General features: G+C 40.8%; 1 protein-coding gene and 1 long non-coding RNA gene across 2 annotated transcripts in view; one reads left to right on the forward strand and one right to left on the reverse strand.

Annotated features, from left to right (window-relative positions):
* Positions 1-21125, forward strand: part of LOC139754659 (solute carrier family 22 member 6-A-like) — a 170184-nt gene extending 149059 nt beyond the window's left edge. Inside the window, 1 exon segment of the mRNA XM_071672193.1 lies at positions 17468-21125. Coding sequence (XP_071528294.1) covers positions 17468-17513 — 46 coding nt within the window. The 3' untranslated portion in view covers positions 17514-21125.
* LOC139754660 (uncharacterized) overlaps positions 1-22930 on the reverse strand; it is a 216704-nt gene that overhangs the window by 151933 nt on the left and 41841 nt on the right. The window lies entirely within an intron of this gene.

A 22930-nucleotide genomic window follows, 5' to 3' on the forward strand; every position in this document is an offset into this window, starting at 1 on the left:
TACACATGCCTCACTTCCTCGATAAAAACTTTTCACTGCTTCTAACAACTTGCCTCCCACACCATATATTCTTAATACCCTCTACAGAGCATCTCTATCAACTCTTATCATATGCCTTCTCCAGATCCATAAATGCTACATACAAATCCATTTGCTTTTCTAAGTATTTCTCACATACCTTCTTCAAAGCAAACACCCGATCCACACATCCTCTACCACTTCTGAAACTACACTGCTCTTCCCCAATCTGATGCTCTGTACATGCCTTCACCCTCTCAATCAATACCCTCCCAAATAATTTCCCAGGAATACTCAACAAACTCATACCTCTGTAATTTCAGCACTCACTCTTATCCCCTTTGCCTTTGTACAATGGCACTATGCAAGCATTCTGTCAATCCTCAGGCACCTCACCATGAGTCATACATATATTAAATAACCTTACCAACCAGTCAACAATACAGTCACCCCTTTTTTAATAAATTCCACTGCAATACCATCCAAACCTGCTGCCTTGCCAGTTTTCATATTCTGCAAAGCTTTTACTACCTCTTCTCTGTTTACCAAATCAATTTCCCTAACCCACTCACTTTGCACACCACTTCTACCGAAACACCCTATATCTGCCACTTTCATCAAACACATTCAACAAACCTTCAAAATACTCACTCCATCTCCTTCTCACACCACCACTACTTGTTATCACCTCTCCATTAGCCCCCTTCACTGAAGTTCTCATTTGTTCCCTTGTCTTACACTCTTTATTTACCTCCTTCCAAAACATCTTTTTATTCTCCCTAAAATTTAATGATACTCTCTCACCCCAACTCTCATTTGCCCTCTATTTCACCTCTGCACCTTTCTCTTGACCTCCTGCCTCTTTCTTTTATACATCTCCCACTCGTTTGCATTATTTCCCTGCAAAAATCGTCCAAATGCCTCTCTCTTCTCTTTCACTAATAATCTTACTTCTTCATCCCCCCACTCACTACCCTTTCTAATCTGCCCACCTCCCACGCTTCTCATGCCACAAGCATCTTTTGTGCAAGCCATCACTGCTTCCCTAAATACATCTCATTCCTCCCCCACTCCACTTACATCCTTTGTTCTCACCTTTTTCCATTCTGTATTCATTCTCTCCTGGTACTTTCTCATACAAGTCTCCTTCCCAAGCTCACTTACTCTCAGCACTCTATTCACCCCAACATTCTCTCTTCTTTTCTGCAAACCTCTACAAATCTTCACCTTCGCTTCCACAAGATAATGATCAGACGTCCCTCCAGTTGAACCTGTCAGCACATTAACATCCAAAAGTCTCTCTTTTGGGCACCTTTCAATAAATCTACAAGCTCTTCACCATTTCCATTTACAACACTGAACACCCCATGTACACCAATTATTCTCTCAACTGCCATATTAATCACCTTTGCATTTAAATCACCCATCACTATAACCCAGTCTTGTTTTATATACATTTTTTTTTTGTTTGTTTGTTTTTCCAAAAGAAGGAACAGAGAAGGGGGCCAGGTGAGGATATTCCTCAAAGGCCCAGTTCTCTGTTCTTAACGCTACCTCGCTAACGCGGGAAATGGCGAATAGTTTGAAAAAAAAAATATATATATATATATATATATGTGCTGAACAAGGACTGGTGATTGGGAATACCTGGTTTAAAAAGCGAGATATACATAAGTATACGTATGTAAGTAGGAGAGATGGCCAAATAGCGTTATTGGATTAGGTGTTAATTGACAGGTGCGCGAAAGAGAGACTTTTGGATGTAAATGTGCTGAGATGTGCAACTGGAGGGATGTCTGATATTTATCTTGTGGAGGCTAAGGTGAAGATTTGTATGGGTTTTCAGAAAAGAAGAGTGAATGTTGGGGTGAAGAGGGTGGTGAGAGTAAGTGAGCTTGGGAAGGAGACTTGTGTGAGGAAGTACCAGGAGAGACTGAGTACAGAATGGAAACAATGGAAGTAAGGGGAGTGGGGGAGGAATGGGATGTATTTAGGGAAGCAGTGATGGATTGCGCAAAAGATGCTTATGGCATGAGAAGCGTGGGAGGTGGGTTGATTAGAAAGGGTAGTGAGTGGTGGGATGAAGAAGTAAGATTTTTAGTGAAAGAGAAGAGAGAGGCATTTGGACGATTTTTGCAGGGAAAAAATGAAATTGAGTGGGAGATGTATAAAAGAAAGAGACAGGAGGTCAAGAGAAAGGTGCAAGAGGTGAAAAACAGGGCAAATGAGAGTTGGAGTGAGAGAGTATCATTAAATTTTAGGGAGAATAAAAAGATGTTCTGGAAGGAGGTAAATACAGTGCGTAAGACAAGGGAGCAAATGGGAACTTCAGTGAAGGGCGCTAATGGGGAGGTGATAACAAGTAGTGGTGATGTGAGAAGGAGATGGAGTGAGTATTTTGAAGGTTTGTTGAATGTGTTTGATAATAGAGTGGCAGATATAGGGTGCCTTGGTTGAGGTGGTGTGCAAAGTGAGAGGGTTAGGGAAAATGATTTGGTAAACAGAGAAGAGGTAGTAAGAGCTTTGCGGAAGATGAAAGCCGGCAAGGCAGCAGGTTTGGATGGTATTGCAGTGGAATTTATTTAAAAAGGGGGTGACTGTATTGTTGACTGGTTGGTAAGGATATTTAATGTATGCATGACTCATGGTGAGGTGCCTGAGGATTGGTGGAATGCGTGCATAGTGCCATTGTACAAAGGCAAAGGGGATAAGAGTGAGTGCTCAAATTACAGAGGTATAAGTTTGTTGAGTATTCCTGGTAAATTATATGGGAGGGTATTGATTGAGAGAGCGAAGGCATGTACAGAGCATCAGATTGGGGAAGAGCAGTGTGGTTTCAGAAGTGGTAGAGGATGTGTGGATCAGGTGTTTGCTTTGAAGAATGTATGTGAGAAATACTTAGAAAAGCAAATGGATTTGTATGTAGCATTTATGGATCTGGAGAAGGCATATGATAGAGTTGATAGAGATGCTCTGTGGAAGGAATTAAGAATATATGGTGTGGGAGGCAAGTTGTTAGAAGCAGTGAAAAGTTTTTATCGAGGATGTAAGGCATGTGTACGTGTAGGAAGAGAGGAAAGTGATTGGTTCTCAGTGAATGTAGGTTTGCGGCAGGGGTGTGTGATGTCTCCATGGTTGTTTAATTTGTTTATGGATGGGGTTGTTAGGGAGGTAAATGCAAGAGTTTTGGAAAGAGGGGCAAGTATGAAGTCTGTTGGGGATGAGAGAGCTTGGGAAGTGAGTCAGTTGTTGTTCGCTGATGATACAGCGCTGGTGGCTGATTCATGTGAGAAACTGCAGAAGCTGGTGACTGAGTTTGGTAAAGTGTGTGGAAGAAGAAAGTTAAGAGTAAATGTGAATAAGAGCAAGGTTATTAGGTACAGTAGGGTTGAGGGTCAAGTCAATTGGGAGGTGAGTTTGAATGGAGAAAAACTGGAGGAAGTGAAGTGTTTTAGATATCTGGGAGTGGATCTGGCAGCGGATGGAACCATGGAAGCGGAAGTGGATCATAGGGTGGGGGAGGGGGCGAAAATCCTGGGGGCCTTGAAGAATGTGTGGAAGTCGAGAACATTATCTCGGAAAGCAAAAATGGGTATGTTTGAAGGAATAGTGGTTCCAACAATGTTGTATGGTTGCGAGGCGTGGGCTATGGATAGAGTTGTGCGCAGGAGGATGGATGTGCTGGAAATGAGATGTTTGAGGACAATGTGTGGTGTGAGGTGGTTTGATCGAGTGAGTAACGTAAGGGTAAGAGAGATGTGTGGAAATAAAAAGAGCGTGGTTGAGAGAGCAGAAGAGGGTGTTTTGAAGTGGTTTGGGCACATGGAGACGATGAGTGAGGAAAGACTGACCAAGAGGATATATGTGTCGGAGGTGGAGGGAGCAAGGAGAAGAGGGAGACCAAATTGGAGGTGGAAAGATGGAGTGAAAAAGATTTTGTGTGATCGGGGCCTGAACATGCAGGAGGGTGAAAGGAGGGCAAGGAATAGAGTGAATTGGAGCGATGTGGTATACCGGGGTTGACGTGCTGTCAGTGGATTGAATCAAGGCATGTGAAGCGTCTGGGGTAAACCGTGGAAAGCTGTGTAGGTATGTATATTTGCGTGTGTGGACGTATGTATATACATGTGTATGGGGGGGGGTTGGGCCATTTCTTTCGTCTGTTTCCTTGCGCTACCTCGCAAACGCGGGAGACAGCGACAAAATATAAAAAAAAAAAGAAAAAAAAAGTTTGTTGAGTATTCCTGGTAAATCATATGGGAGGGTATTGATTGTGAGGGTGAAGGCATGTACAGAGCATCAGATTGGGGAAGAGCAGTGTGGTTTCAGAAGTGGTAGAGGATGTGTGGATCAGGTGTTTGCTTTGAAGAAGGTATGTGAGAAATACTTAGAATAGCAAATGGATTTGTATGTAGCATTTATGGATCTGGAGAAGGCATATGATAGAGTTGATAGAGATGCTCTGTGGAAGGTATTAAGAATATATGGTGTGGGTGGCAAGTTGTTAGAAGCAGTGAAAAGTTTTTATCGAGGATGTAAGGCATGTGTACGTGTAGGAAGAGAGGTAAGTCATTGATTCTCAGTGAATGTAGGTTTGCAGCAGGAGTGTGTGATGTCTCCATGGTTGTTTAATTAGTTTATGGATGGGGTTGTTAGGGAGGTGAATGCAAGAGTTTTGGAAAGAGGGGCAAGAATGAAGTCTGTTGTGGATGAGAGAGCTTGGGAAGTGAGTCAGTTGTTGTTCGCTGATGATACAGCGCTGGTGGCTGATTCATGTGAGAAACTGCAGAAGCTGGTGACCGAGTTTGGTAAAGTGTGTGAAAGAAGAAAGTTAAGAGTAAATGTGAATAAGAGCAAGGTTATTAGGTACAGTAGGGTTGAGGGTTAAGTCAATTGGGAGGTAAGTTTGAATGGAGAAAAACTGGAGGAAGTAAAGTGTTTTAGATATCTGGGAGTGGATCTGGCAGCGGATGGAACGATGGAAGCGGAAGTGAATCATAGGGTGGGGAAGGGGGCGAAAATCCTGGGAGCCTTGAAGAATGTGTGGAAGTTGAGAACATTATCTCGGAAAGCAAAAATGGGTATGTGTGAAGGAATAGTGGTTCCAACAATGTTGTATGGTTGCGAGGCGTGGGCTATGGATAGAGTTGTGCGCAGGAGGTTGGATGTGCTGGAAATGAGATGTTTGAGGACAATGTGTGGTGTGAGGTGGTTTGATCGAGTAAGTAATGTAAGGGTAAGAGAGATGCGTGGAAATAAAAAGAGCGTGGTTGAGAGAGCAGAAGAGGGTGTTTTGAAATGGTTTGGGCACATGGAGAGAATGAGTGAGGAAAGATTGACCAAGAGGATATATGTGTCAGAGGTGGAGGGAGTGAGAAGTGGGAGACCAAATTGGAGGTGGAAAGATGGAGTGAAAAAGATTTCGAGTGATCGGGGCCTGAACATGCAAGAGGGGGAAAGGCGTGCAAGGAATAGAGTGAATTGGATTGATGTGGTATACCGGGGTTGACTTGCTGTCAGTGGATTGAAACAGGGCATGTGAAGCGTCTGGGGTAAAACATGGAAAGTTGTGTGGGGCCTGGATGTGGAAGGGGAGCTGTGGTTTTGGGCATTATTGCATGACAGCTGGAGACTGAGTGTGAACGAATGAGGCCTTTGTTGTCTTTTCCTAGCGCTACCCCGCACACATGAGGGGGGAGGGGGATGGTATTCCATGTGTGGCGAGGTGGCGATGGGAATGAACAAAGGCAGACAGTGTGAATTGTGTGCATGGGTATATATTTATGTGTCTGTGTGTGTATATATATATGTGTACATTGAGATGGATAGGTATGTATATTTGCGGGTGTGGACGTGTGTGTATATACATGTGTATGGGGGTGGGTTGGGCTATTTCTTTCGTCTGTTTCCTTGCCATACCTCGCAAACGTGGGAGACAGCGAGAAAGCAAAATAATAATAATATATATATATATATATATATATATATATATATATATATATATATATATATATATATATATATCCCTGGGGATAGGGGATTAAGAATACTTCCCACATATTCCCTGCGTGTCGTAGAAGGCCACTAAAAGGGGAGGGAGCGGGGGGCTGGAAATCCTCCCCTCTCGTTTTTTTTTTTTTTTTTAAAGAAGGAACAGAGGGGGCCAGGTGAGGATATTCCAAAAAAGGCCCAGTCCTCTGTTCTTAACACTACCTCGCTAATGCGGGAAATGGCGAATAGTTTAAAAGAAAAAGAAAATATATATATATATTAATTAGTTAATTGACAGGGCGCATGAAAGAGAGACTTTTGTATGTTAATGTGCTGAGAGGTGCAACTGGAGGGATGTCTGATCATTATCTTGTGGAGGCTAAGGTGAAGATTTGTATGGGTTTTCAGAAAAGAAGAGTGAATGTTGGGGTGAAGAGGGTGAGAGTAAGTGAGCTTAGGAAGGAGACTTGTGTGAGGAAGTACCAGGAGAGACTGAGTACAGAATGGAAAAAGGTGAGAACAATGGAAGTAAGGGGAGTGGGGGAGGAATGGGATGTATTTAGGGAATCAGTGATGGATTGCGCAAAAGATGCTTGTGGCATGAGAAGAGTGGGAGGTAGGTTGATTAGAAAGGGTAGTGAGTGGTGGGATGAAGAGGTAAGATTATTAGTGAAAGAGAAGAGAGAGGCATTTGGACAATTTTTGCAGGGAAAAAATGCAATTGAGTGGGAGATGTATAAAAGAAAGAGATAGGAGGTCAAGAGAAAGGTGCAAGAGGTGAAAAAGAGGGCAAATGAGAGTTGGGGTGAGAGAGTATCATTAAATTTTAGGGAGAATAAAAAGATGTTCTGGAAGGAGGTAAATAAAGTGGGTAAGACAAGGAGCAAATGGGAACTTCAGTGAAGTGCACAAATGGGGAGGTGATAACAATTAGTGGTGATGTGAGAAGGAGATGGAGTGAGTATTTTGAAGGTTTGTTGAATTTGTTTGATGATAGAGTGGCAGATATAGGGTGTTTTGGTCGAGGTGGTGTGCAAAGTGAGAGGGTTAGGGAAAATGATTTGGTAAACAGGGAAGAGGTAGTAAAAGCTTTGCGGAAGATGAAATCCGGCAAGGCAGCAGGTTTGGATGGTATTGCAGTGGAATTTATTAAAAAAAGGGGGTGACTGTATTATTGACTGGTTGGTAAGGTTATTTAATGTATGTATGACTCATAGTGAGGTGCCTGAGGATTGGCGTAATGCGTGCATAGTGCCATTGTACAAAGGCAAAGGGGATAAGAGTGAGTGCTCAAATTACAGAGGTATAAGTTTGTTGAGTATTCCTGGTAAATTATATGGGAGGGTATTGATTGAGAGGGCGAAGGCATGTACAGAGCATCAGATTGGGGAAGAGCAGTGTGGTTTCAGAAGTGGTAGAGGATGTGTGGATCAGGTGTTTGCTTTGAAGAATGTATGTGAGAAATACTTAGAAAAGCAAATGGATTTGTATGTAGCATTTATGGATCTGTTAAAGGCATATGATAGAGTTGATAGAGATGCTCTGTGGAAGGTATTAAGAATATATGGTGTGGGAGGCAAGTTGTTAGAAGCAGTGAAAAGTTTTTATCGAGGATGTAAGGCATGTGTACGTGTAGGAAGAGAGGAAAGTGATTGGTTCTCAGTGAATGTAGGTTTGCGGCAGGGGTGTGTGATGTCTCCATGGTTGTTTAATTTGTTTATGGATGGGGTTGTTAGAGAGGTGAATGCAAGAGTTTTGGAAAGAGGGGCAAGTATGAAGTCTGTTGGGGATGAGAGAGCTTGGGAAGTGAGTCAGTTGTTGTTCGCTGATGATACAGCGCTGGTGGCTGATTCATGTGAGAAACTGCAGAAGCTGGTGACTGAGTTTGGTAAAGTGTGTGAAAGAAGAAAGTTAAGAGTAAATGTGAATAAGAGCAAGGTTATTAGGTACAGTAGGGTTGAGGGTCAAGTCAATTGGGAGGTAAGTTTGAATGGAGAAAAACTGGAGGAAGTAAAGTGTTTTAGATATCTGGGAGTGGATCTGGCAGCAGATGGAACCATGGAAGCGGAAGTAGATCATAGGGTGGGGGAGGGGGCGAAAATCCTGGGAGCCTTGAAGAATGTGTGGAAGTCGAGAACATTATCTTGGAAAGCAAAAAAGGGTATGTTTGAAGGAATAGTGGTTCCAACAATGTTGTATGGTTGCAAGGCGTGGGCTATGGATACAGTTGTTCGCAGGAGGATGGATGTGCTGGAAATGAGATGTTTGAGGACAATGTGTGGTGTGAGGTGGTTTGATTAAGTAACGTAAGGGTAAGAGAGATGTGTGGAAATAAAAAGAGCGTGGTTGAGAGAGCAGAAGAGGGTGTTTTGAAATGGTTTGGGCACATGGAGAGAATGAGTGAGGAAAGATTGACCAAGAGGATATATGTGTCGGAGGTGGAGGGAACGAGGAGAAGTGGGAGACCAAATTGGAGGTGGAAAGATGGAGTGAAAAAGATTTTGTGTGATCGGGGCCTGAACATGCAGGAGGGTGAAAGGAGGGCAAGGAATAGAGTGAATTGGATCGATGTGGTATACCGGGGTTGACGTGCTGTCAGTGGATTGAATCAGGGCATGTGAAGCGTCTGGGGTAAACCATGGAAAGCTGTGTAGGTATGTATATTTGCGTGTGTGGACGTATGTATATACATGTGTATGAGGGTGGGTTGGGCCATTTCTTTCGTCTGTTTCCTTGCGCTACCTCGCAAACGCGGGAGACAGCAAAAAAAAAAAAAAAATATATATATATATATATATATATATATATATATATATATATATATATGGGGTGTTCACTGTTGTAAATGGAAATGGTGAAGAGCTTGTAGATTTATGTGCTGAAAAAGGACTGGTGATTGGGAATACCTGGTTTAAAAAGTGAGATATACATAAGTATACCTATGTAAGTATGAGAGATGGCCAGAGAGCATTACTGGATTACGTGTTAATTGATAGGCGCGTGAAAGAGAGACTTTTGGATGTTAATGTGCTGAGAGGTGCAACTGGAGGGATGTCTGATCATTATCTTGTGGAGGCGAAGATGAAGATTTGTAGGGGTTTTCAGAAAAGAAGAGAGAATGTTGGGGTGGAAAGAGTGGTGAGAGTAAGTGAGCTTGGGAAGTACCAGGAGAGACTGAGTACAGATGGAAAAAGGTGAGAACAAAGGTGGTAAGGGGAGTAGGGGAGGAATGGGATGTATTTAGGGAAGCAGTGATGGCTTGCGCAAAAGATGCTTGTGGCATGAGAAGCGTGGGAGGTGGGTTGATTAGAAAGGGTAGTGAGTGGTGGGATGAAGATGTAAGATTATTAGTGAAAGAGAAGAGAGAGGCATTTGGATGATTTTTGCAGGGAAAAAATGAAATTGAGTGGGAGATGTATAAAAGAAAGAGGCAGGAGGTCAAGAGAAAGGTGCGAGAGGTGAAAAAGAGGGCAAATGAGAGTTGGGGTGAGAGAGTATCATTAAATTTTAGGGAGAATAAAAAGATGTTTTGGGAGGAGGTAAATAAAGTGCATAAAACAAGGTAGCAAATGGGGACTTCAGTGAAGGGAGATAATGGGGAGGTGATAACAATTAGTTGTGACGTGAGAAGGAGATGGAGTGAGTATTTTGAAGGTCTGTTGAATGTATTTGATGATAGAGTGGCAGATATAGGGTGTTTTGGTCGAGGTGGTGTGCAAAGTGAGAGGGTTAGGGAAAATGATTTGGTAAACAGAGAAGAGGTAGTATAAGCTTTGCAGAAGATGAAAGCCGGCAAGGCAGCAGGTTTGGATGGCATTGCAGTGGAATTTATTAAAAAAGGGGGTGACTGTATTGTTGACTGGTTGGTAAGGTTATTTAATGTATGTATGATTCATGGTGAGGTGCCTGAGGATTGGCAGAATGCTTGCATAGTGCCATTGTACAAAGGCAAAGGGGATAAGAGTGAGTGCTCAAATTACAGGGGTATTAGATTGTTGAGTATTCCTGGTAAATTATATGGAAGGGTATTGATTGAGAGGGTGAAGGCATGTACAGAGCATCAGACTGGGGAAGACCAGTGTGGTTTCAGAAGTGGTAGAGGATGTGTGGATCAGGTGTTTGCTTTGAGGAATGTATGTGAGAAATACTTTGAAAAGTAAATGGATTTGTATTTAGCATTTATAGATCTGGAGAAGGCATATGATAGAGTTGATACAGATGCTCTGTGGAAGGTGTTAAGAATATATGGTGTGGGAGGCAAGTTGTTAGAAGCAGTGAAAAGTTTTTATCGAGGATGTAAGGCTTGTGTACGTGTAGGAAGAGAGGAAAGTGATTGGTTCTCAGTGAATGTAGGTTTGCGACAGGGGTGTGTGATGTCTACATGGTTGTTTAATTTGTTTATGGATGGCATTGTTAGGGAGGTGAATGCAAGAGTTTTGGAAAGGGGCAAGTATGCAGTCTGTTGTGGATGAGAGAGCTTGGGAAGTGAGTCAGTTGTTGTTTGCTGATGATACAGCGCTGGTGGCTGATTCATGTGAGAAACTGCAGAAGCTGGTGACTGAGTTTGGTAAAGTGTGTGAAAGAAGAAAGTTAAGAGTAAATGTGAATAAGAGCAAGGTTATTAGGTACAGTATGGTTGAGGGTCAAGTCACTTGGGAGGTAAGTTTGAATGGAGAAAAACTGGAGGAAGTAAAGTGTTTTAGATATCTGGGAGTGGATCTGGCAGCGGATGGAACCATGGAAGCGGAAGTGAATCATAGGGTGGGGGAGGGGGCGTAAATTCTGTGAGCCTTGAAGAATGTGTGGAAGTCGAGAACATTATCTTGGAAAGCAAGAATGGGTATGTTTGAAGAATAGTGGTTCCAACAATGTTGTATGGTTGCGAGGCGTAGGCTATGGATAGAGTTGTGCGCAGGAGGGTGGATGTGCTGGAAATGAGATGTTTGAGGACAATATGTGGTGTGAGGTGGTTTGATCGAGTAAGTAATGTAAGGTAAGAGAGATGTGTGGAAATAAAAAGAGTGTGGTTGTGAGAGCAGAACAGGGTGTTTTGAAATGGTTTGGTCACATGGAGAGAATGAGTGAGGAAAGATTGACCAAGAGGATATATGTGTCAGAGGTGGAGGGAATGACAAGTGGGAGACCAAATTGGAGATGGAAAGATGGAGTGAAAAAGATTTTGAGTGATCGGGGCCTGAACATGCAGGAGGGTGAAAGGCGTGCAAGGAATAGTGTGAATTCGAACGATGCGGTATACCAGGGTCGATGTGCTGTCAATGGATTGAACCAGGGCATGTGAAGCGTTTGGGGTAAACCATGGAAAGTTCAGTGGGGCCTGGATGTGGAAAGGGAGCTGTGGTTTCAGTGCATTATTACATGAAAGCTAGAGACTGAATGTGAACGAATGGGGCCTTTGTTGTCTTTTTTTAGCGCTACCTTACACACATGAGGGGGGAGGGGGTTGTTATTCCATGTGTGGCGAGGTGGCGATGGGAATAAATAAAGGCAGACAGTATGAATTATGTACAAGTGTATATATGTATATGTCTGTGTGTGTATATATATGTATACATTGAGATGTATAGGTATGTATATTTGCGTGTGTGGACGTGTATGTGGGTGGGTTGGGCCATTCTTTCATCTGTTTCCTTGCGCTACCTCGCTAACGCGGGAGACAGCGACAAAGCAAAACAAACAAAAGCAAAACATATATATATATATATATATATATATATATATATATATATATATATATATATATATATATATATAAAGTGCGTAAGAAAAGGGAGCAAATGGGAACTTCAGTGAAGGGCGCAAATGGAGAGGTGATAACAGGTAGTGGTGATGTGAGAAGGAGATGGAGTGAGTATTTTGAAGGTTTGTTGAATGTGTTTGATGATAGAGTGGCAGATATAGGGTGTTTTGGTCGAGGTGGTGTGCAAAGTGAGAGGGTTAGGGAAAATGATTTGGTAAACAGAGAAGAGGTAGTAAAAGCTTTGCAGAAGATGAAAGCCGGCAAGGCAGCAGGTTTGGATGTTATTGCAGTGGAATTTATTAAAAAAGGTGGTGACTGTATTATTGACTGGTTGGTAAGGTTATTTAATGTATGTATGACTCATGGTGAGGTGCCTGAGGATTGGCGGAATGCGTGCATAGTGCCATTGTACAAAGGCAAAGGGGATAAGAGTGAGTGCTCAAATTACAGAGGTATAAGTTTGTTGAGTATTCCTGATAAATTATATGGGAGGGTATTGATTGAGAGGGTGAAGGCATGTACAGAGCATCAGATTGGGGAAGAGCAGTGTGGTTTCAGAAGTGGTAGAGGATGTGTGGATCAGGTGTTTCCTTTGAAGAATGTATGTGAGAAATACTTAGAAAAGCAAATGGATTTGTATGCAGCATTTATGGATCTGGAGAAGGCATATGATAGGGTTGATAGAGATGCTCTGTGGAAGGTATTAAGAATATATGGTGTGGGAGGCAAGTTGTTTGAAGCAGTGAAAAGTTTTTATCGAGGATGTAAGGCATGTGTACGTGTAGGAAGAGAGGAAAGTGATTGGTTCTCAGTGAATGTAGGTTTGCGGCAGGGGTGTGTGATGTCTCCATGGTTGTTTAATTTGTTTATGGATGGGGTTGTTAGGGAGGTGAATGCAAGAGTTTTGGAAAGAGGAGCAAGTATGAAGTCTGTTGGGGATGAGAGAGCTTGGGAAGCGAGTCAGTTGTTGTTCGCTGATGATACAGCGCTGGTGGCTGATTCATGTGAGAAACTGCAGAAGCTGGTGACTGAGTTTGGTAAAGTGTGTGAAAGAAGAAAGTTAAGAGTAAATGTGAATAAGAGCAAGGTTATTAGGTACAGTAGGGTTGAGGGTCAAGTCAATTGGGAGGTAAGTTTGAATGGAGAAAAACTGGAGGAAGTAAAGTGTTTTAGATATCTGGGAGTGGATCTGGCAGCGGATGAAACCATGGAAGCGGAAAGTGATCATAGGGTGGGGGAGGGGGCGAAAATCCTGGGAGCCTTGAAGAATGTGTGGAAGTCGAGGACATATCTCGGAAAGCAAAAATGGGTATGTTTGAAGGAATAGTGGTTCCAACAAAGTTGTATGGTTGCGAGGCGTGGGCTATGGATAGAGTTGTGCGCAGGAGGATGGATGTGCTGGAAATGAGATGTTTGAGGACAATGTGTGGTGTGAGGTGGTTTGATCGAGTAAGTAACGTAACGGTAAGAGAGATGTGTGGAAATAAAAAGAGCGTGCTTGAGAGAGCAGAAGAGGGTGTTTTGAAATGGTTTGGGCACATGGAGAGAATGAGTGAGGATAGATTGACAAAGAGGATAGATGTGTTAGAGGTAGAGGGAAGAAGGAGAAGTGGGACACCACATAGGAGGTGGAAGGATTAAGTGAAAAAGATTTTGAGCAATCGGGGCCTGAACATACAGGAGGGTGAAAGGCGTGCAAGGAATAGAATGAATTGGAGTGATGTGGTATACCGGGGTCGACATGCTGTCAATGGATTGAACCAGGGCATGTGAAGCATCTGGGGTAAACCATAGAAAGGTTTGTGGGGCCTGGATGTGGAAAGGGAGCTGTGGTTTTGGTGCATTACACATGACAGCTAGAGACTGAGTGTGAACGAATGTGGCCTTTTATGTCTTTTCCTATTGCTACCTCATTGGAGGGGGGGATGCTATTTCATGTGTGGTGGGGTGGCAACGGGATTGGATGAAGGCAGCAAGTATGATTATGTACCTGTGTATATATATGTAAGTGTCTGTGTATGTATACATATGTATACATTGAAATGTATATGTATGTATATGAGAGTGTGTGGGCATTTATGTATGCACATGTGTATGTGGGGTTTGGGCTATTCCTCGTCTGTTTCCTTGTGCTACCTTGCTAACATGGGAGACAGCGATTGAGTAAAATAAATATATATATTCATGTGTGTGTGTGTGTGTGTGTGTGTGTGTGTGTGTTGTGTGTGTGTGTGTGTGGTGTGTGTGTGTGTGTGTGTGTGTGTGTGTGAGTTGATGTGTCTTTTTTGTCTGATTCTTGGCACAATCTCGCTTACAAGGGAAACGGCAATCAAGTATGGAACTAGAAATCAGTAACATAAAACAAATAAGGTGATAGATGGGACCCTTAGCAGACAAAGATGAGGAATCCAGTTTAAATGATAGAAGCATAACAACAACCCTGAAAATCATTTTTGATATCTGTTTTTACAGTAGAAAGTAGCAATACAGATTTTGAGCACACACACACACGGCAACAGAATTTACTGTCACAGTTTAGAGAAGTACTAACATGGATAAGTTGAAGACTAATAAAAGTCTGATTGTTCCCATCCACAAGTAATTTTAGTGCATTACAGCTACAGAATGGATGTGAGCAGATGTGGCCTTTCTTTAATTGTTCCCTATATTACCTTACCAATGTGGGGAAACAGGAATCAAGCATGAAAAAAATCATAGCTTACCTTGAATGACACAGTCTGGTCAATACTACACAGAATGGTTTTAGAAGCACAGATCATGCTGTATAAATTTTGAACTTTATCATTGATTATTCAACACCCACAACAAAGAGTCCCCCATGAAAACCTGATGCATAAAGTTAGGACCTAGGGAATTACTGGTTACATAGGAGACTGGGTAGAAGCTTGGTTATGTAATAGGAAGCAAGGAATCATACTGAATGATCAGTCATTATCTCAGTCATCCGTTGCCTATACTTTTCATCATTTATATCAGTGACATTGATTTAGGGCTAAGTAAGTAAATGTCCAAATTTACAGGTGGTACAAAGATCAGTAATGCCATATTAACTAAATATAGGCTAAAATCATAAGAGGGTCTAGATAAAATAGTTGAATGGTATGAAAGTGGCAGATGTCATTTAATGTCAATGTCAGCATTTGCAAGTAGGGAACCTCAACAAGAAATTTGATTATGAAATGACAAGCACAAGATGAAGGACAACCCATGTGTGTGGGTTCTAGGGGTTACTGTCTCTGATTTACCCATATAGCCTGCTATAAGGAAAGGAATTATTTTATCCTTCCAAATCAGAGGCAATACAGACATGGTAAGTTGCCAGGCTGAAGCTCAGAGTGTATCCTTACTCTTGTCTTTGTAACAAGAAGTGAAGGGATGCTTGTCCTTGGTGAAGGGATTCATGATATATTCACATTTTTTCTAGCTTCTGACTTTCCTGTAAGAATTTCGTTCAGGCTTATTAGTTCTGCAAGGTATTTTTACTGCCTGTTTTCCAATTGGTGTTTTGCTGGAGGAAGTGGAGGGGAAGAAGACAGTCTTTGCCTTGCTATCCTTTTCTTCTATTGCTTTTAAAAGGGTCAGCATTTTTTTTTTTTTTAGTAGTTTGAAGGCCATACCACTTCACTTGGACCTTGGGTCTGCATAATCATTGTATCTGTAAACATATTATTCTTAAACATCTCATTTTGACACAATCATCCTCTTCTTTACATATTTGTCTAAGGACCATGCTTCACATCCATATAAGACCAATGGGACTGCTAAACCCTTAAATACTGTGGCTTCTCTTTCCAGACATTTCTCATTGCACCCAGGACCTTTGACCCCTTCCCCTACACTATGACTCACTTCAGCTCCTGTAGTTTTCCTCTCTGCGATATCCACTCCCAGATCTCTAAAATAGTCCATTTCCTCCATATTCTCTCCATTCAGATTTGAACAACAAAATATGTCTATCTTCATCACTAAACCTAATGACCTTGCTCCTTTCACACACTCTTCTAAACTAAGACACCAGGCTCTGCAGTTTCTCACTTGAATCTGCCACTAGCATTCCCAACAGACTGCATGCCAGCTCCTGTCTTTGAGACTCCCTCACCACCACATCCATGAACAAATTGAACACTCATGGGTATGCCCCAGCCACAGACCTACCTTCACCTAAAATGACTCATCCTTCTTTCTTCTAGCTCACACACATGCCATACTCACTTGATAAAACCTACTCACTGCTTCTTGCAGCTTTCCTCTCATACCATATACTTGGAACACCTCACACAGTGTATCTCCATCAACCCTATCATGTGCTTTCTGCAGATCCAGAAATAATGATCTGTTTAGGTTTTATACTAAATCTCTGTAGCTTTCAAATTGTCATCCTTTCACTGGAGGACCTTGACAGTCCTATGGGTCAAGCATCATTGGCAGCCAAAAGCCAAAGTATGTAGTATTGCTAACTGTGAGGGGTGCTTTGACCTTGATAACCTCTGTGTGAAGTCTAGCTGTCATGAAAGCCACTATTTCTTCACATTTCTTTGCCCTTCCATGGTGTTGGATGTGATGTTAAGGAGATACATCACATGAGTCTGTTGGCATACTTTTTAAGCAACAGCTGCTTCCACAGTATTCCTTATGAAAAGAAAGCATGGATATGGTAAAATTCACTCACATCAAACTAAATGACCTGAAGGCAGAATCCTGTCTTTCTTTGGACCAACAGACAATTGATGCAGGACCTTGGGTTTTGAACCAAGAGTCTTTCTATGATAGAGTGCAGACCTAGTTCCTCTTTCACTCCATAAGTATCAGGACCTTAAGAATTGGCACCTGATAGCATTCGAATGAGCCTTGGACTCTTGGTGCCTTCTTCTGACAGGCCTGAAGTAGTTCCTCTCTAAAAGGACAGAAGTACCATTCATCTGCCAAAGCTAAGAACTATTCTTAAACTTAGTTCTTCACAAAAGATGCACTTTTTGGGAATTATTTTTTCTTCAACATCATCTCAGCCTTATTTTACCTCAACCTTGACTTAACTCAGTCTGAAGAGCATCTGTCTGAACTGCCTAATTTTGTTTCCAGTTTGGAAAACCTGCATACCTTCATTCTATGGTGAATCAGTATGTGACATCAACCAAGCAACTTTTAGGTACAAACTGATTGTTCACTTCTTTAATCATATGGATAAACAAATTATCTGTACAGTAGTCATCTTAAATTGATGTCCTTGAAGCAAGCATTAAACAAGGACAGATCCAACTCTCTCTCTCTCTCTCTCTCTCTCTCTCTCTCTGACCAGAAAGGGGTTAATTGAAAATCAGTTCCCTTACAGGTTTTGTTAATTCTTTAAATCATATAACCCCAGGACCCCTTTTATGGGGTTTCTTTGACTTCACTGAGAGCAGTGGTCCAATCAGTGGCAGTGAAATGATTGACTCCTTTGCAGTGAGAAGTTCCTCTATAGAATTTTACTCCTTTCGAAACACTGACAGTGATGTAACTTCATTGGAGGTCATTTGCAGTTCATAGTTTTGTAGGGTATAAAAAACCTAACCTCTGTCTTCTGGATGATGACTGAATGATTTCTATTTTTTAGTTGATATAGCAAATAATTATATTTTCATTAACTGTTGTGTTACTTCTATGATCCATAGTCCTTTAATGTGAAATCTAAAATTTCAGGGAGAAGTTTGAAAATGAGGAAGTTTACCAAAACACACAGTTGTAGGCAACATCAAAGAACATTACCATCTTGAAGCTATCAGAATTAACAAGAAAATGATGGATACCAACACAGTGCAGTATCAAGAATATGGAAACTACTGTAAGTATGATATGGATACCACTATGCAGTATCAAGAATATGGACACCACTATGCAGCAACATAAGGGTACCAATACGCAGCCTCATCAATATGGATACCACTATGCAGTATCCTTTGGATACCACTATGTAGTATGATATGAGTACCAGAGCACATTATCAAGAATATAGATACCGCCATGCAGTATCAAGAATATGGATACCACCATGCAGTATCATATGGCTACCTCTATGCAGTATCAAGAATGTGGACACCACTATGCATTAACATACTGGTACCACTGTAATATCAAGAATATAGATACTATTAAGCAGTATCATGTGGGTACCATTATGCAGTATCAAGAATATGGACACCACTATGCTGTATCAAGAATATGGATACTATGATGCAGTATCATATGAGTAACACTATGCTATCTATCTATATCCCTGATGCCCATTCCCTCCAAAACTCCTATCAAGGAGGTGACCATGGCAAAAGAGTCTTTACTTATCCCAGTCCTTATATACCTCCCTCGGATACACTATTCCACGCAGTCTTCCAGTATTTTTCCACTCCTTTTCCCCATGTCACAGATTGTCTTCCTTACACACCAACCCCTTCAATTGTACTATCATACACTCTCCTTGTAAACTCACTATCTTGCATTCTTTCCACATGCCTAAACCACCTCACTACTCCACTTTTCATTTCATTAGCATTTCCTGTCATATCACATCTCTCATACATCCCTTCATTTCTTTCCTTATTACATTTACTCATACCACATACTTCTCTCAAATAGCTCATTTTCACAGCCTGGATTCATGACCTTTGTGACTCATTACATATCCATGTTTCAGCTACACAGGCAAAGGTTGGGAGGACTATGCTCTCCTTTAATCTTCTCTCCACTTCCATGGTTTCACCTCCACCAGTCAGTATTCCAATAAGGGATCCAATGACTCTTCTACCTTGTACTGCTTTCTCCTTATCTCTCCTTCCATATCTCCAGACTTAGCAAAGTTAGCTCCATTTACTTGAATACTCTCACCTCTTCTAGTCTTTCTCGACATATCCAAAACACAGTTTAGTACACTTTCTTCTTTCACTCTATCTCTTCCAGTATTTCTTGACATATCCAAAACAGTTTAGTACACTTTCTTCTTTCACTTTATATGAAAAGCATACTTTCATTCTGTTTCCATTCAAACAACATGAATTTACTTTTCTTGCATTTAGCTTCAATCACCTACACTTTCATACATCATAAAACACTTACAACCTTCTGTAAATCCTCTTCATTCTCAACAAATAACACTGTATCATCAGCAAACAGGCTTGTCACTAACCTTCATACTTTACTGCCAAACTCCATTTCTGCACCCCATTCCCTAGTTTTGCTTTCCTCTCTCTTATCAATCCATCCAAACATACATCAAACAGCCACAGTAACATCACACAGTCCTGCCCCATGCCCAGATGTATGCCAAAACTCTCCATCCACTCTTACACATGCATTTGCTCCTCTGTAGAAGGCTTTAACACCATCCAGCAGTTGTTCCCCTACCCCATATATCCTAAACACATCCCATAAAGCATTCACTCATCTAAGTCTTAAGCTTTCTCCAGACTCATAAAAGCTTCAGTGCTGAATAGCCTTAGATGCAACAGTGCTTGGCTTATGAGCCTAAATTTTATAATCCAATCCATAAAGCTGCGTACAACTTCTTACCCTTTGCTAATTACTTTTCTAGTCGTCTTGACTACAAAAATCTGATTCACACATCCCCTATCTATCCTAAAACCCTTTTACTCTTCATCTATTCTGCATTTAGTCATCATATGACTTCTTAACTTTTGCTAAATGCTTTTCCACAGTCATCTTCATGACAAAAATGTGATTTACACATCCCCTACCCTTCCTAAAACCCCTTGCTCCACACTTACTCTGCATTCAATCACTTTCATCACTCTGTCAGTCAACATTCTTGCATACCCTTTTCCTGGTATACTAAACAGACAAATTTCCCTATAATTGCTTCATACATTCTAAGCATCTTTTCCTTTGAATAAAGGAACAATAATAGCTCTCATCCTATCTTCAGGCACAACCTTTTGTTTTCATCTAAATTACATGTCAGATGCATCCTTTCTAACACACTCTCTCCTCCATACTTCAGCATTTCAACCATAATCCCAACCACACCAAGTGCCTTTCTTACCTTCAGCCTCACTATCACCCTTTTTACCTCCCTTTCTGCAGTATGCCCTTGCACTTGTATCCTCTTATTTCCATCCTCCATACCCATGCATGTAACAACTACTGCCTCATTCATCATCTTCAAAATAATTCTACCATATTCCTTTCATTTCCACCTTTTGAGTCAGCAACTCCACTTCCTTACTTCTCACGTTAATATTTCCACTCTTATGCCCATCTCTTTCCTTGTTCACATTCAAGTACAATTTCTTATTCTCCCCAAACTTTTCACTCAACTTTCTTCCAAAATCTTCATCTGCTCTTTCTTTGCTTTCCCTTATCAGCATCTTAACACTGTGCTTACACATCTTGTGTTCTTCCCTTCCCTTTTGCTGAATTTCCACCAGTACATTCTATTCAAAACTCTACCATAAGGCTTTTTCTTCTCTTTCACAGTATTTCTAATTTCTTCCACTATCAAGAATATGGATACCACTTTGCAGTATCATATGGGTACCACTTTGCAGTATCATATGGGTACCACTGTGCAGTATCATATGGGTACCACTATGTAGTATTATATGGGTACCACTATGCAGTAACATATCAGGAATGCGGACACCACCGTGCAGTATCATATGGTTACCACTATGCAGTATCAAGAATATGGATACCAATATGCAGTATCATATAGATACAACTATATATTGTCAAGAATCAACATGTACATTTTTATTTGTAGTTTTGATGATAGGGATATGCATGTCTGCTGACAAAGTGTAAGTGTTACGTTCTAAAATCACAAATTGGCTAAAACAAAAATATTCATTTCACTTGTTAAGTTATATTATAGTCAAATAATGGAGCAGAGCATTTAAACACAGAAAGCTTTATATAACATAAACATAATCCATGTGAGACAAACTCAAGGTTATCAATAAGAGATATTGGATATTATTCTGTTATGTTTCTTATCTTCATTACATATTTTCATTTATCATCATACATACCTTGGGACATGTACTTGCTTCACTAGATGTAATAATTAGGTACAATAGGCCATGAAATAAATCTGACTGTAAATAATCTATTTGTGGAAAAATGCATTTTCCTTGGTAGCTGAACAGTCACTCCCCCTTTTTATGATTTTCAAAACAAATTTTGATTATCTCTCCTTTTACATTGAAAAATATATCAAAAAATATATGCAGAATAGGTATGCATTTATATCAGGATGCCACTTAATGTTATCATTCTTTTCATAGATTCATATTCTGTATTATGTATTATCATTATTAGTATATCCTTATCATAATTAACATTATTATTCGATCTTTGTTTGCCTTTCCCACTTTAACAAAGTAGCATCAATAACAAAACATTTTACTTACTGGTGTGGATCAGGTATATCCAGTTTTTGAATATCACTTACATCCTCAACCCATGAAAAGTGTGTTAAGGTGAAAAGGGGCCTTTGTCATCTCTCAAATTGTTTCATGATTTTTAATCTTTAATTTTATACACAGGTTAATTCATCAAGTGAGACCAAAGTCTCCATTCATACCTCCTCCATTCATACAATAGTTCCAGTCTTTAATTTTGCTGTTGCATCTTCCTTTGAAATTATTTAGCTTTAATATCTCAAACCCTAATCATTTCTTTCACCACATCTCTCCAACTCCTCTGTAGTCTGCCTCTGCTCCTTGAACTGTCTACAGTTCTAAAATGCTATATATCTTAACCAGTCTGTTATCTGTCATATGTTTTACATGACCATACTATCTTTTAAAAGACTTTCATCCATTTGTCTTTCTATTGATTACTTCACATCACATAGCTGCATGTCATCATTGTGTCTACCCCATCACTATACAAATTAAATATCACTACTGCTCATATTTTCAATCTGTCCTAACCCTTTATACATCTGGTTTAGCATCCATACGTCTGAGTTAGGGCAGGTCTTTATGGCTACTTCTTGCACGCTGTATGCTTAAATCTTTACCTTTTGCCAAAGCATTCCCAATTTTCTCCCCAGTATGACTATGTGGTATTTTCAGTTTCCCCTTTCCTACAACCATCCTCACATATCTTTACTCACACCCACTTAAGCTCATCCATAGCTACCATTTTTCACTGTGCATATAGATCTTACATTCTGATCTTCCATCACCTTCAAAAGCTAGCATTTTACTTTCATTCACATTTGCTTTCAGCATCCTCATCGTGCATACTAATTCATACTAATGATATGCTGACAACCTAAATTGTCACAGAAACAGGACTGTACAACAAAAGGCTTGATGGCTGATGGTAGAAAAGATCATAAGAAACTCCGAGCAATGATGTCATGTTGATTTTACAGGCAAGTGTGAATGGGAAAAGTTTCCTAGCAATTTTACAAATGGTTGCACTGGAGCTGGACTTTGAAAAAGTAAGATGCTTAAATATAGTATCTTGAATTAGGATTGTTCATATCAACAGATATCACTGAAATAATTATGCACGCTTGATTTAAGTTACTGATCATTTTTGTATTTCTCACATTTTGCAGTTTATTCCAATCTTCTAGTATTCTATTTTCATTTTTTTTATTATACTTTGTCGCTGTCTCCCGTGTTAGTGAGGTAGCACAAGGAAACAGAAGAAAGAATGGCCTAACCCATCCACATACACATGTATATACATACAAGCCCACACACACACATATATATACCTATACATTTCAATGTATACATACATATACATACACAGACAAATACATATATACACATATACATATTCACACTTCCTGCCCTCAGCCATTCCCGTCGCCACCCCGCCATACATGAAATGGCACCCCCCTCCCCCTACGCACGCATGTAAGGTAGCGCTAGGAAAAGACAAGAAAGGCCACATTCGTTCACACTCAGTCTCTAGCTGTCGTGTAAAAATGCACCGAAACCACAGCTCCCTTTCCACATCTAGGCCCCACAAAACTTTCCATGGTTTACCCCAGACACTTCACATGCCCTGGTTCAATCCATTGACAGTACGTCGACCCTGGTATACCACATCGTTCCAATTCATTCTATTCCTTGCACGCCTTTCATCCTCCTGCATGTTCAGGCCCCGATCGCTCAAAATCTTTTTCAC

The sequence above is a fragment of the Panulirus ornatus genome, chromosome 17, assembly GCF_036320965.1.
Source record: "Panulirus ornatus isolate Po-2019 chromosome 17, ASM3632096v1, whole genome shotgun sequence".
Lineage (NCBI taxonomy): Eukaryota > Metazoa > Arthropoda > Malacostraca > Decapoda > Palinuridae > Panulirus > Panulirus ornatus.